General features: G+C 49.3%; 2 protein-coding genes across 6 annotated transcripts in view; one reads left to right on the forward strand and one right to left on the reverse strand.

The window, feature by feature from the left end:
• Positions 1-12,473, reverse strand: part of LOC146009929 (uncharacterized) — a 453,438-nt gene that overhangs the window by 2,471 nt on the left and 438,494 nt on the right. For 2 of the 4 annotated variants that reach the window (XM_083150579.1, XM_083150576.1), the window contains exons 4-5: positions 747-844; positions 523-634 (exon numbers count right to left, since the gene is read on the reverse strand). In XM_083150579.1, coding sequence (XP_083006705.1) covers positions 523-634; positions 747-844 — 210 coding nt within the window. Of the gene's footprint in view, positions 1-522; positions 635-746; positions 845-6,476; positions 6,601-7,326; positions 7,478-9,879; positions 10,027-12,473 lie in introns of those variants that run through there. The other 2 variants (XM_083150582.1, XM_083150580.1) reach the window with 2 other exon arrangements.
• Positions 9,993-12,473, forward strand: part of LOC146009982 (uncharacterized) — a 26,982-nt gene continuing 24,501 nt past the window's right edge. The window contains exon 1 of one of the 2 annotated variants that reach the window (XM_083150691.1): positions 9,993-10,402. The gene's annotated coding sequence lies outside the window, so the exon portion shown is untranslated. The remainder of the gene's footprint in view (positions 10,403-12,473) is intronic. The other variant, XM_083150693.1, reaches the window with a different exon arrangement.

Genomic DNA, 12,473 nt, shown 5'->3' on the forward strand with positions numbered 1-12,473 from the left:
TGATGGTTCCTGATGTATGAGATACACCAGAGAGTGCGGGGAGGAGACTGGTCAGATCTCTGGGCTGGTAACACACAGTGACATGATGTGAGGGGGAGAGCAGGGGTATAATAGGGGCTGATGGCTCCTGATGTATGAGATACACCAGAGAGTGCGGGGAGGAGACTGGTCATATCTCTGGGCTGGTAACACGCAGTGACATGATGTGAGGGGGAGAGCAGGAGTATAATAGGGGCTGATGGCTCCTGATGTATGAGATACACCAGAGAGTGCTGGGAGGAGACTGGTCAGATCTCTGGGCTGGTAACACACAGTGACATGATGTGAGGGGGAGAGCAGGGGTATAATAGGGGCTGATGGCTCCTGATGTATGAGATACACCAGAGAGTGCGGGGAGGAAACTGGTCAGATCTCTGGGCTGGTAACACACAGTGACATGATGTGAGGGGTTTATTGATCCAAACTTTTGCAGTGACAGAACCAGGAGAATATGTGACTCTGTACTTAGCGATTATTACTCACCTGTTCTGATATCTGTTGGGATTTCCTCCTCCTTACACTGCTGATCACCCATCACATACGTCTCTTCTTCCTTTTTTATATCTCCTAACTTAATGTTAATCAGCAATTCATCCTAAATAAAAAAAAAAAAAAAACATAAAACCCTTAAAGCTTCTCTAGAAATTATATTGTGAAAAGTCCATTTCTTTTTCCTGAAATTTGGGGAGACGCTGAGATCCACATACCTCACCCTCCTGTGGGACCCTGTGATTCTCCTCTGTGTGGTCCTGGGAATACAGAGGACGGGGACATCTCTCTGGGGTATCTCTGTTACTGGGCCCATCTGTAGGAGACACGCAGTGACTGAGGACATTGTATATATGTGATTATCTTGGGAATACAGAGGACGGGGACATCTCTCTGGGGTATCTCTGTTACTGGGCCCATCTGTAGGAGACACGCAGTGACTGAGGACATTGTATATATGTGATTATCTTGGGAATACAGAGGACAGGGACATCTCTCTGGGGTATCTCTGTTACTGGCCCCATCTGTAGGAGACACACAGTGACTGAGGACATGGTATATATGTGATTATCCTGGGAATACAGAGGACGGGGACATCTCTCTGGGGTATCTCTGTTACTGGCCCATCTGTAGGAGACACACAGTGACTGAGGACATGGTATATATGTGATTATCCTGGGAATACAGAGGACGGGGACATCTCTCTGGGGTATTCCTGTTACTGGACCCATCTGTAGGAGACACGCAGTGACTGAGGACATGGTATATATGTGATTATCCTGGGAATACAGAGGACGGGGACATCTCTCTGGGGTATCTCTGTTACTGGGCCCATCTGTAGGAGACACGCAGTGACTGAGGACATGGTATATATGTGATTATCCTGGGAATACAAAGGACGGGGACATCTCTCTGGGGTATTCCTGTTACTGGACCCATCTGTAGGAGACACGCAGTGACTGAGGACATGGTATATATATGTGATTATCCTGGGAATACAGAGGACGGGGACATCTCTCTGGGGTATCTCTGTTACTGGGCCCATCTGTAGGAGACACGCAGTGACTGAGGACATGGTATATATGTGATTATCCTGGGAATACAGAGGACGGGGACATCTCTCTGGGGTATTCCTGTTACTGGACCCATCTGTAGGAGACACGCAGTGACTGAGGACATGGTATATATGTGATTATCCTGGGAATACAGAGGACGGGGACATCTCTCTGGGGTATCTCTGTTACTGGGCCCATCTGTAGGAGACACGCAGTGACTGAGGACATTGTATATATGTGATTATCCTGGGAATACAGAGGACGGGGACATCTCTCTGGGGTATTCCTGTTACTGGGCCCATCTGTAGGAGACACGCAGTGACTGAGGACATTGTATATATGTGATTATCCTGGGAATACAGAGGATGGGGACATCTCTCTGGGGTATTCCTGTTACTGGGCCCATCTGTAGGAGACACGCAGTGACTGAGGACATGGTATATATGTGATTATCCTGGGAATACAGAGGACGGGGACATCTCTCTGGGGTATCCCTGTTACTGGCCCCATCTGTAGGAGACACACAGTGACTGAGGACATGGTATATATGTGATTATCCTGGGAATACAGAGGACGGGGACATCTCTCTGGGGTATTCCTGTTACTGGGCCCATCTGTAGGAGACACGCAGTGACTGAGGACATGGTATATATGTGATTATCCTGGGAATACAGAGGACGGGGACATCTCTCTGGGGTATCCCTGTTACTGGCCCCATCTGTAGGAGACACACAGTGACTGAGGACATGGTATATATGGGATTATCCTGGGAATACAGAGGACGGGGACATCTCTCTGGGGTATTCCTGTTACTGGGCCCATCTGTAGGAGACACACAGTGACTGAGGACATGGTATATATGTGATTATCCTGGGAATACAGGGGAAGGGGACATCTCTCTGGGGTATTCCTGTTACTGGGCCCATCTGTAGGAGACACACAGTGACTGAGGACATTGTATATATGTGATTATCCTGGGAATACAGAGGACGGGGACATCTCTCTGGGGTATTCCTGTTACTGGGCCCATCTGTAGGGGACACGCAGTGACTGAGTACATTGTATATATGTGATTATCCTGGGAATACAGAGGACGGGGACATCTCTCTGGGGTATCTCTGTTACTGGGCACATCTGTAGGAGACACACAGTGACTGAGGACATGGTATATATGTGATTATCCTGGGAATACAGAGGACGGGGACATCTCTCTGGGGTATTCCTGTTACTGGGCCCATCTGTAGGAGACACACAGTGACTGAGGACATTGTATATATGTGATTATCCTGGGAATACAGAGGACGGGGACATCTCTCTGGGGTATTCCTGTTACTGGGCCCATCTGTAGGAGACACGCAGTGACTGAGGACATTGTATATACGTGATTATCCTGGGAATACAGAGGACGGGGACATCTCTCTGGGGTATTCCTGTTACTGGGCCCATCTGTAGGAGACACGCAGTGACTGAGGACATTGTATATATGTGATTATCCTGGGAATACAGAGGACGGGGACATCTCTCTGGGGTATTCCTGTTACTGGGCCCATCTGTAGGAGACACGCAGTGACTGAGGACATGGTATATATGTGATTATCCTGGGAATACAGAGGACGGGGACATCTCTCTGGGGTATTCCTGTTACTGGCCCCATCTGTAGTAGACACACAGTGACTGAGGACATTGTATATATGTGATTATCCTGGGAATACAGAGGACGGGGACATCTCTCTGGGGTATCTCTGTTACTGGGCCCATCTGTAGGAGACACGCAGTGACTGAGTACATTGTATATATGTGATTATCCTGGGAATACAGAGGACGGGGACATCTCTCTGGGGTATTCCTGTTACTGGCCCATCTGTAGGAGACACACAGTGACTGAGGACATTGTATATATGTAATTATCCTTGGAATACAGAGGACGGGACATCTCTCTGGGGTATATTCCTGTTACTGGGCCCATCTGTAGGAGACACACAGTGACTGAGGACATGGTATATATGTGATTATCCTGGGAATACAGAGGACGGGGACATCTCTCTGGGTTATTCCTGTTACTGGCCCATCTGTAGGAGACACGCAGTGACTGAGGACATTGTTTATATGTGATTATCCTGGGAATACAGAGAACGGGGACATCTCTCTGGGGTATTCCTGTTACTGGGCCCATCTGTAGGAGACACGCAGTGACTGAGGACATGGTATATATGTGATTATCCTGGGAATACAGAGGACGGGGACATCTCTCTGGGGTATTCCTGTTACTGGGCCCATCTGTAGGAGACACACAGTGACAGAGCACATGGTATATATGTGATTATCCTGGGAATACAGAGGACGGGGACATCTATCTGGGGTATCTCTGTTACTGGCCCCATCTGTAGGAGACACACAGTGACTGAGGACATTGTATATATGTGATTATCCTGGGAATACAGAGGACGGGGACATCTCTCTGGGGTATCTCTGTTACTGGGCCCATCTGTAGGAGACACGCAGTGACTGAGGACATGGTATATATGTGATTATCCTGGGAATACAGAGGACGGGGACATCTCTCTGGGGTATCTCTGTTACTGGGCCCATCTGTAGGAGACACACAGTGACTGAGGACATGGTATACATGTGATTATCCTGGGAATACAGAGGACGGGGACATCTCTCTGGGGTATTCCTGTTACTGGGCCCATCTGTAGGAGACACGCAGTGACTGAGGACATGGTATATATGTGATTATCCTGGGAATACAGAGGACGGGGACATCTCTCTGGGGTATCCCTGTTACTGGCCCCATCTGTAGGAGACACACAGTGACTGAGGACATGGTATATATGGGATTATCCTGGGAATACAGAGGACGGGGACATCTCTCTGGGGTATTCCTGTTACTGGGCCCATCTGTAGGAGACACACAGTGACTGAGGACATGGTATATATGTGATTATCCTGGGAATACAGGGGAAGGGGACATCTCTCTGGGGTATTCCTGTTACTGGGCCCATCTGTAGGAGACACACAGTGACTGAGGACATTGTATATATGTGATTATCCTGGGAATACAGAGGACGGGGACATCTCTCTGGGGTATTCCTGTTACTGGGCCCATCTGTAGGGGACACGCAGTGACTGAGTACATTGTATATATGTGATTATCCTGGGAATACAGAGGACGGGGACATCTCTCTGGGGTATCTCTGTTACTGGGCACATCTGTAGGAGACACACAGTGACTGAGGACATGGTATATATGTGATTATCCTGGGAATACAGAGGACGGGGACATCTCTCTGGGGTATTCCTGTTACTGGGCCCATCTGTAGGAGACACACAGTGACTGAGGACATTGTATATATGTGATTATCCTGGGAATACAGAGGACGGGGACATCTCTCTGGGGTATTCCTGTTACTGGGCCCATCTGTAGGAGACACGCAGTGACTGAGGACATTGTATATACGTGATTATCCTGGGAATACAGAGGACGGGGACATCTCTCTGGGGTATTCCTGTTACTGGGCCCATCTGTAGGAGACACGCAGTGACTGAGGACATTGTATATATGTGATTATCCTGGGAATACAGAGGACGGGGACATCTCTCTGGGGTATTCCTGTTACTGGGCCCATCTGTAGGAGACACGCAGTGACTGAGGACATGGTATATATGTGATTATCCTGGGAATACAGAGGACGGGGACATCTCTCTGGGGTATTCCTGTTACTGGCCCCATCTGTAGTAGACACACAGTGACTGAGGACATTGTATATATGTGATTATCCTGGGAATACAGAGGACGGGGACATCTCTCTGGGGTATCTCTGTTACTGGGCCCATCTGTAGGAGACACGCAGTGACTGAGTACATTGTATATATGTGATTATCCTGGGAATACAGAGGACGGGGACATCTCTCTGGGGTATTCCTGTTACTGGCCCATCTGTAGGAGACACACAGTGACTGAGGACATTGTATATATGTAATTATCCTTGGAATACAGAGGACGGGACATCTCTCTGGGGTATATTCCTGTTACTGGGCCCATCTGTAGGAGACACACAGTGACTGAGGACATGGTATATATGTGATTATCCTGGGAATACAGAGGACGGGGACATCTCTCTGGGTTATTCCTGTTACTGGCCCATCTGTAGGAGACACGCAGTGACTGAGGACATTGTTTATATGTGATTATCCTGGGAATACAGAGAACGGGGACATCTCTCTGGGGTATTCCTGTTACTGGGCCCATCTGTAGGAGACACGCAGTGACTGAGGACATGGTATATATGTGATTATCCTGGGAATACAGAGGACGGGGACATCTCTCTGGGGTATTCCTGTTACTGGGCCCATCTGTAGGAGACACACAGTGACAGAGCACATGGTATATATGTGATTATCCTGGGAATACAGAGGACGGGGACATCTATCTGGGGTATCTCTGTTACTGGCCCCATCTGTAGGAGACACACAGTGACTGAGGACATTGTATATATGTGATTATCCTGGGAATACAGAGGACGGGGACATCTCTCTGGGGTATCTCTGTTACTGGGCCCATCTGTAGGAGACACGCAGTGACTGAGGACATGGTATATATGTGATTATCCTGGGAATACAGAGGACGGGGACATCTCTCTGGGGTATCTCTGTTACTGGGCCCATCTGTAGGAGACACACAGTGACTGAGGACATGGTATACATGTGATTATCCTGGGAATACAGAGGACGGGGACATCTCTCTGGGGTATTCCTGTTACTGGCCCCATCTGTAGGAGACACACAGTGACTGAGGACATTGTATATACACTATGTGATTATCAGATGCTGTGTATCTAGGTGGCCCCATAGCTGCTCTCTCCATTACACTACATGACAGTCTCCTCTTACCCAGTGATGTGAGGGGCCAGCGATTCTCCATCATCATGTCCTCATACAGACCCCTGTGTTCCTCTATATACTCCCACTCCTCCATGGAGAGATAGACAGTGACATCCTCACACCTTATGGGAACCTGACACACACAATGATACAGTCATCACCCAGACACATCCCCGGTGTTACTGTATAACGTCCCATTCCCAGCAGTCACCTCTCCCGGTGTTACTGTATAACATCCCATTCCCAGCAGTCACCTCTTCTGTCACATCCCCCGGTGTTACTGTATAACATCCCATTCCCAGCAGTCACCTCTCTGGTCACATCCCCCGGTGTTACTGTATAACGCCCCATTCCCAGCAGTCACCTCTCCGGTCACATCCCCCGGTGTTACTGTATAACGCCCCATTCCCAGCAGTCACCTCTCCTGTCACATCCCCCGGTGTTACTGTATAACATCCCATTCCCAGCAGTCACCTCTCCGGTCACATCCCCCGGTGTTACTGTATAACGCCCCATTCCCAGCAGTCACATCCCCCGGTGTTACTGTATAACGTCCCATTCCCAGCAGTCACCTCTCCGGTCACATCCCCCGGTGTTACTGTATAACGTCCCATTCCCAGCAGTCACCTCTCCCGGTGTTACTGTATAACATCCCATTCCCAGCAGTCACCTCTTCTGTCACATCCCCCGGTGTTACTGTATAACGCCCCATTCCCAGCAGTCACCTCTCCGGTCACATCCCCCGGTGTTACTGTATAACGCCCCATTCCCAGCAGTCACCTCTCCGGTCACATCCCCCGGTGTTACTGTATAACATCCCATTCCCAGCAGTCATCTCTCTGGTCAGCAGCTGAATTACCTTCTTGGTGAGTTCCAGGATCTTCCGGCCCCTCACGTATCAGTGCATGAGGTGGAGGTCACAGCAGTGGAGTTCTGGGTCCTGGTCAGTAAGTCTAATAGTGTGCACACACTATAACACAGGATCAGTAAATGTCTTCTACTCTGTAAATCTTTGTAAAAGTGACAAGTAAAAGAAATGTTACTACTCCCAATTATAGTCCAAATGGAGAGTGAATCAAGCAAATGTTGGGAAAACCCTGGGAAAAGGCCACAAAGAGAACGAGGAACACAATAACCAACACTTAATTCCAGCAGACCCGCAGAATCTTCATCTCTGCAGCTGCCGTGTAACCGGAAATTCCAGCATGCCCTTCCGGTGAAACATTTATATCTTAAAGGCCTGCCGCCATGTTTGTGTAGCCCAAGAGGAGTCATTTACTGGATGATAGTCCTTTGGACTTGGACAATGTGAGGCATGAATCACATCAGTACCCCCACCTGTTATAGACAGATGGGGCATCTCCATTATGAGCTGGACGATTTTAAAATCATGGCATTGCCATGGACACCACAGGCACACTAGTATATAGAAAAATAAGCACACATACTGCATGTATTAGGTGTCACTGAGCCACACTGCAATAAATCCATTCCGTTATTATATTTTTTTATATCACTTTCATCTAAATAAACGAATGCAGATTTAGATTTACTGTAATAAAATTACTTTTAAATAATGATATTGTTTGGCAGCGTCATATAGACCTATTTATGGGTATTTGTTGCTAATGCATATTAGACAGCTCCATTACCCATCATTTGTATTCCTGACTGCTCGTTACCAAACTAATATCTGTTAGTAGCAGCTGCCATAGTAACCAGGATTCCAGAGTCGGTGACAGCTGTTTTGTAGGAAACTCCTCTCCACCAGTACCATAATAACAGGCTGCCAGAGTCTGCACCATGATATAGTAGTAACAGGACTCCTGCCATATAAGAGGACAACAAAGTCTCCTCCAACTGCAGCAGAAGAGACCATCAACAACATTAAAATCTCCTCCACCTGCTGTATAAGAAGACAACAAAGTCTCCTCCAACGTCTCCACCACCCACGGTAGAAGAGAACACCAACGTCTCCTCTGCCTGGTCATAAGAGGACACCAATCTCTCCTCCACCAGCAACATCACAGGACACCAACGTCTCCTGTACGCTCAGTTGAACAGTATACTGTAGGCTCCTCTCCCAGAAGTAAAAGAGGACACCATCTTCTCCTCCACCTGCAGTATACAAGAACTCCAATATCTCCTCCAACTGCGGTATACGAGGACATCAACATCTCCGCCTGCAGTATAAGAGGATATCAACGTCTCCTCCACCTGCAGTATAAAAGGCTACTGAAAGCTCCTCTACCTGTGGTATAGCATAACACCAACCTCTACTCTGCCTGCGGTATAAGAGGAAAACAAAGTCTCCTCCAACATCTCCACTACCCACGGTAGAAGAGAACACCAATGTCTCCTCCGCCTGCGGTACAAGAGGACACCAACGGCTCCTCCGCCTGCGGTACAACACCAATGTCTCCTCCACCTTTGGTACAACACCAATGCCTCCTCCACCTGTGGTACAAGAGGACACCAATGTCTCCTCCGCCTGTGGTACAACACCAATGTCTCCTCCACCTTTGGTACAACATGACACCAGCCAGCTGCATCTGTACTTCAAACATAGGGCACTAGGGGCCGATCCCCTTTAAATGCATACTATACATCATGGTTGCCTACCTGACCCTCTCCTTCAGGGAGAAAATGCTCTGCTCCTGGGCTTCCCTGGTAATGTATGATTGCCAGCACCTGTGGTGACACCTTTCTTATCAATTGCCTCCTAGCTCCCCACAGGTGCTGGCAATCATACATTATCCATACCTCCCAGCATGCCCCTCTCCAGGAGGACACAATGCTCTGTTCCTGGGCTTCCCTGGTAATGTGTGATTGCCAGCACCTGTGGTGACACCTTTCTTATCAGTTACCTAGCTCCCCACAGGTGCTGGCAATCATACATTATCCATACCTCCCAGCATGCCCCTCTCCAGGAGGACACAATGCTCGGTTCCTGGACTTCCCTGGTAATGTAGGATTGCCAGCACCTGTGGTGACACCTTTCTTATCAGTTACCTAGCTCCCCACAGGTGCTGGCAATCATACATTATCCATACCTCCCAGCATGCCCCTCTCCAGGAGGACACAATGCTCTGTTCCTGGGCTTCCCTGGTAATGTATGATTGCCAGCACCTGTGGTGACACCTTTCTTATCAATTGCCTCCTAGCTCCCCACAGGTGATGGCAATCATACACTACCAAGGAAGCCCAGTAAGGTAGGCAACCATGCTATACATGTATGGCACCCAGGTCTAATCTACCTGCATTATATTAACAGGCCACCAGAGTCTGCTCCACCTGTTTTATAATATAATAATATTAGCAGGGCAACAGGGTTTGCTGCTCCCCCTGCAGTATAGTAAAGCCACACCGCAGCCTCCTCCATCTGTGCAATAGTAATAATACACAGCATCACCTGCTGCCAGTCTCCCGCAGAGCATTCCTCCCCAGCGGCCGCCAGCAATGAACAGTCACATAGATACACCAACAACGCAGGTGGAGGACACTTCACTGTAATGAGTTTAACAACTGCAGAGACCGGAAGACTGCTGGAACGCACATAACGGAAGTCGGGTGGCGCTGAAACGCATAGGAGTAGGGCGGAAGTCGGCATGTGGAACGCGCAGGGCGGAAGTTATCTTAGCAGGGGGGGGAATAGGTTGTATTTGTAAAACTCTTTTTGTTGTGCACAGCAGCCCTATAAACGACACCATTTAACATAATATTAATGCGTCTGTTGATTTACAGGGTTGCATAATACTGAAGAAAGACATCTAGTAAGCGTGAGACACCCAGCGGTCCCTGCGTTTTAGGAGAACTGAGCAGTACTGAACGCCCCAACCCTGGTGTCATCCCCTCACTCACTGATACATAAGAGGAACAATGACCAGAAGATCCTGGAACTCACCAACAAGATCATTCAGCTGCTGACCAGAGAGGTGACTGCTGGGAATGGGACGTTATACAGTAACACCGGGAGATGTCACCGGAGAGGTGACTGCTGGGAATGGGACGTTATACAGTAACACTGGGGGATGTGACCGGAGAGGTGACTCCTAGGAATGGGGCGTTATACAGTAACACCGGGGGATGTCACCGGAGAGGAGGTGACTGCTGGGAATGAGACGTTATACAGTAACACTGGGGATGTGACCGGAGAGGTGACTGCTGGGAATGGGACGTTATACAGTAACACCGGGGATGTGACCGGAGAGGTGACTGCTGGGAATGGGACGTTATACAGTAACACCGGGGGATGTGACCGGAGAGGTGACTGCTGGAAAAGGGACGTTATACAGTAACACCGGGGATGTGACCGGAGAGGTGACTGCTGGGAAAGGGACGTTATACAGTAACACCGGGGGGATGTGACCGGAGAGGTGACTGCTGGGAAAGGGACGTTATACAGTAACACCGGGGATGTGACCGGAGAGGTTACAGCTGGGAATGGGACGTTATACAGTAACACCGGGGGATGTGACCGGAGAGGTGACTGCTGGAAATGGGACGTTATACAGTAACACCTGGGGGATGTGACCGGAGAGGTGACTGCTGGGAATGGAACGTTATAAAGTAACACCAGGGGATGTGACAGGAGAGGTGACTGCTGGGAATGGGACGTTATACAGTAACACCGGGGGATGTGACCGGAGAGGTGACTGCTGGGCATGGGACGTTATACAGTAACACAGGGAGAGGTGACCAGAGAGGTCACTGCTGGGAATGGTACATTATACAGTAACACCGGGGGATGTGACCGGAGAGGAGACTGCTGGGAATGGGACGTTATACAGTAACACCGGGGATGTGACCGGAGAGGTGACTGCTGGGCATGGGACGTTATACAGTAACACCGGGGGATGTGACCGGAGAGGTGACTGCTGGGAATGGGACGTTATACAGTAACACCGGGGGATGTGACCGGAGAGGTGACTGCTGGGAATGCGACGTTATACAGTAACACCGGGGGAAGTGACAGGAGAGGTGACTGCTGGGAATGGGACGTTATACAGTAACACCGGGGAATGTGACCGGAGAGGTGACTGCTGGGAATGGGACGTTATACAGTAACACCGGGGGATGTGACAGGAGAGGTGACTGCTGGGAATGGGACGTTGTACAGTAACACGGGGGATGTGACCGGAGAGGTGACTGCTGGGAATGGGACGTTATACAGTAACACCGGGGGATGTGACCAGAGAGGTGACTGCTGGGAATGGGACGTTGTACAGTAACACAGGGGGATGTGACTGCTGGGAATGGGACGTTGTACAGTAACACAGGGGGATGTGACCGGAGAGGTGACTGCTGGGCATAGGACGTTATACAGTAACACAGGGAGAGGTGACCGGAGAGGTGACTGCTGGGAATGGTACATTATACAGTAACACCGGGGGATGTGACCGGAGAGGAGACTGCTGGGAATGGGACGTTATACAGTAACACCGGGGATGTGACCAGAGAGGTGACTGCTGGGCATGGGACGTTATACAGTAACATCGGGGGATGTGACCAGAGAGGTGACTGCTGGGAATGGGACGTTATGCAGTAACACCGGGGATGTGCCCGGAGAGGTGACTTCTGGGAATGGGACGTTATGCAGTAACACCGGGGAATGTGACCGGAGAGTTGACTGCTGGGAATGGGACGTTATACAGTAACATCGGGGGATGTGACCAGAGAGGTGACTGCTGGGAATGGGACGTTATGCAGTAACACCGGGGATGTGACCGGAGGGGTTGGGATCATTTGGTCTATTGCATTATGGTAGAAAGTCATTAGGTCGAATCCATTAGGTCGACATGCTAAAAGGTCGACATGATTCTAGGTCGACATGGGAAAAGGTCGACATGATTCTAGGTCGAAAGGTCATTAGTTCGACAGGTCATTAGTTCGACAAGGTCATTAGTTCGACATTGTTTATGTCGACATTCACAAGGTCGACATGGGGTTTTTCACTGTTTTATTACCTGAATGTCAACACAGTCGACATGGACACAGTTTAAAGTG

Source organism: Crinia signifera, chromosome 6, assembly GCF_055691185.1.
Source record: "Crinia signifera chromosome 6, ASM5569118v1, whole genome shotgun sequence".
Taxonomy (NCBI): Eukaryota; Metazoa; Chordata; class Amphibia; order Anura; family Myobatrachidae; genus Crinia; species Crinia signifera.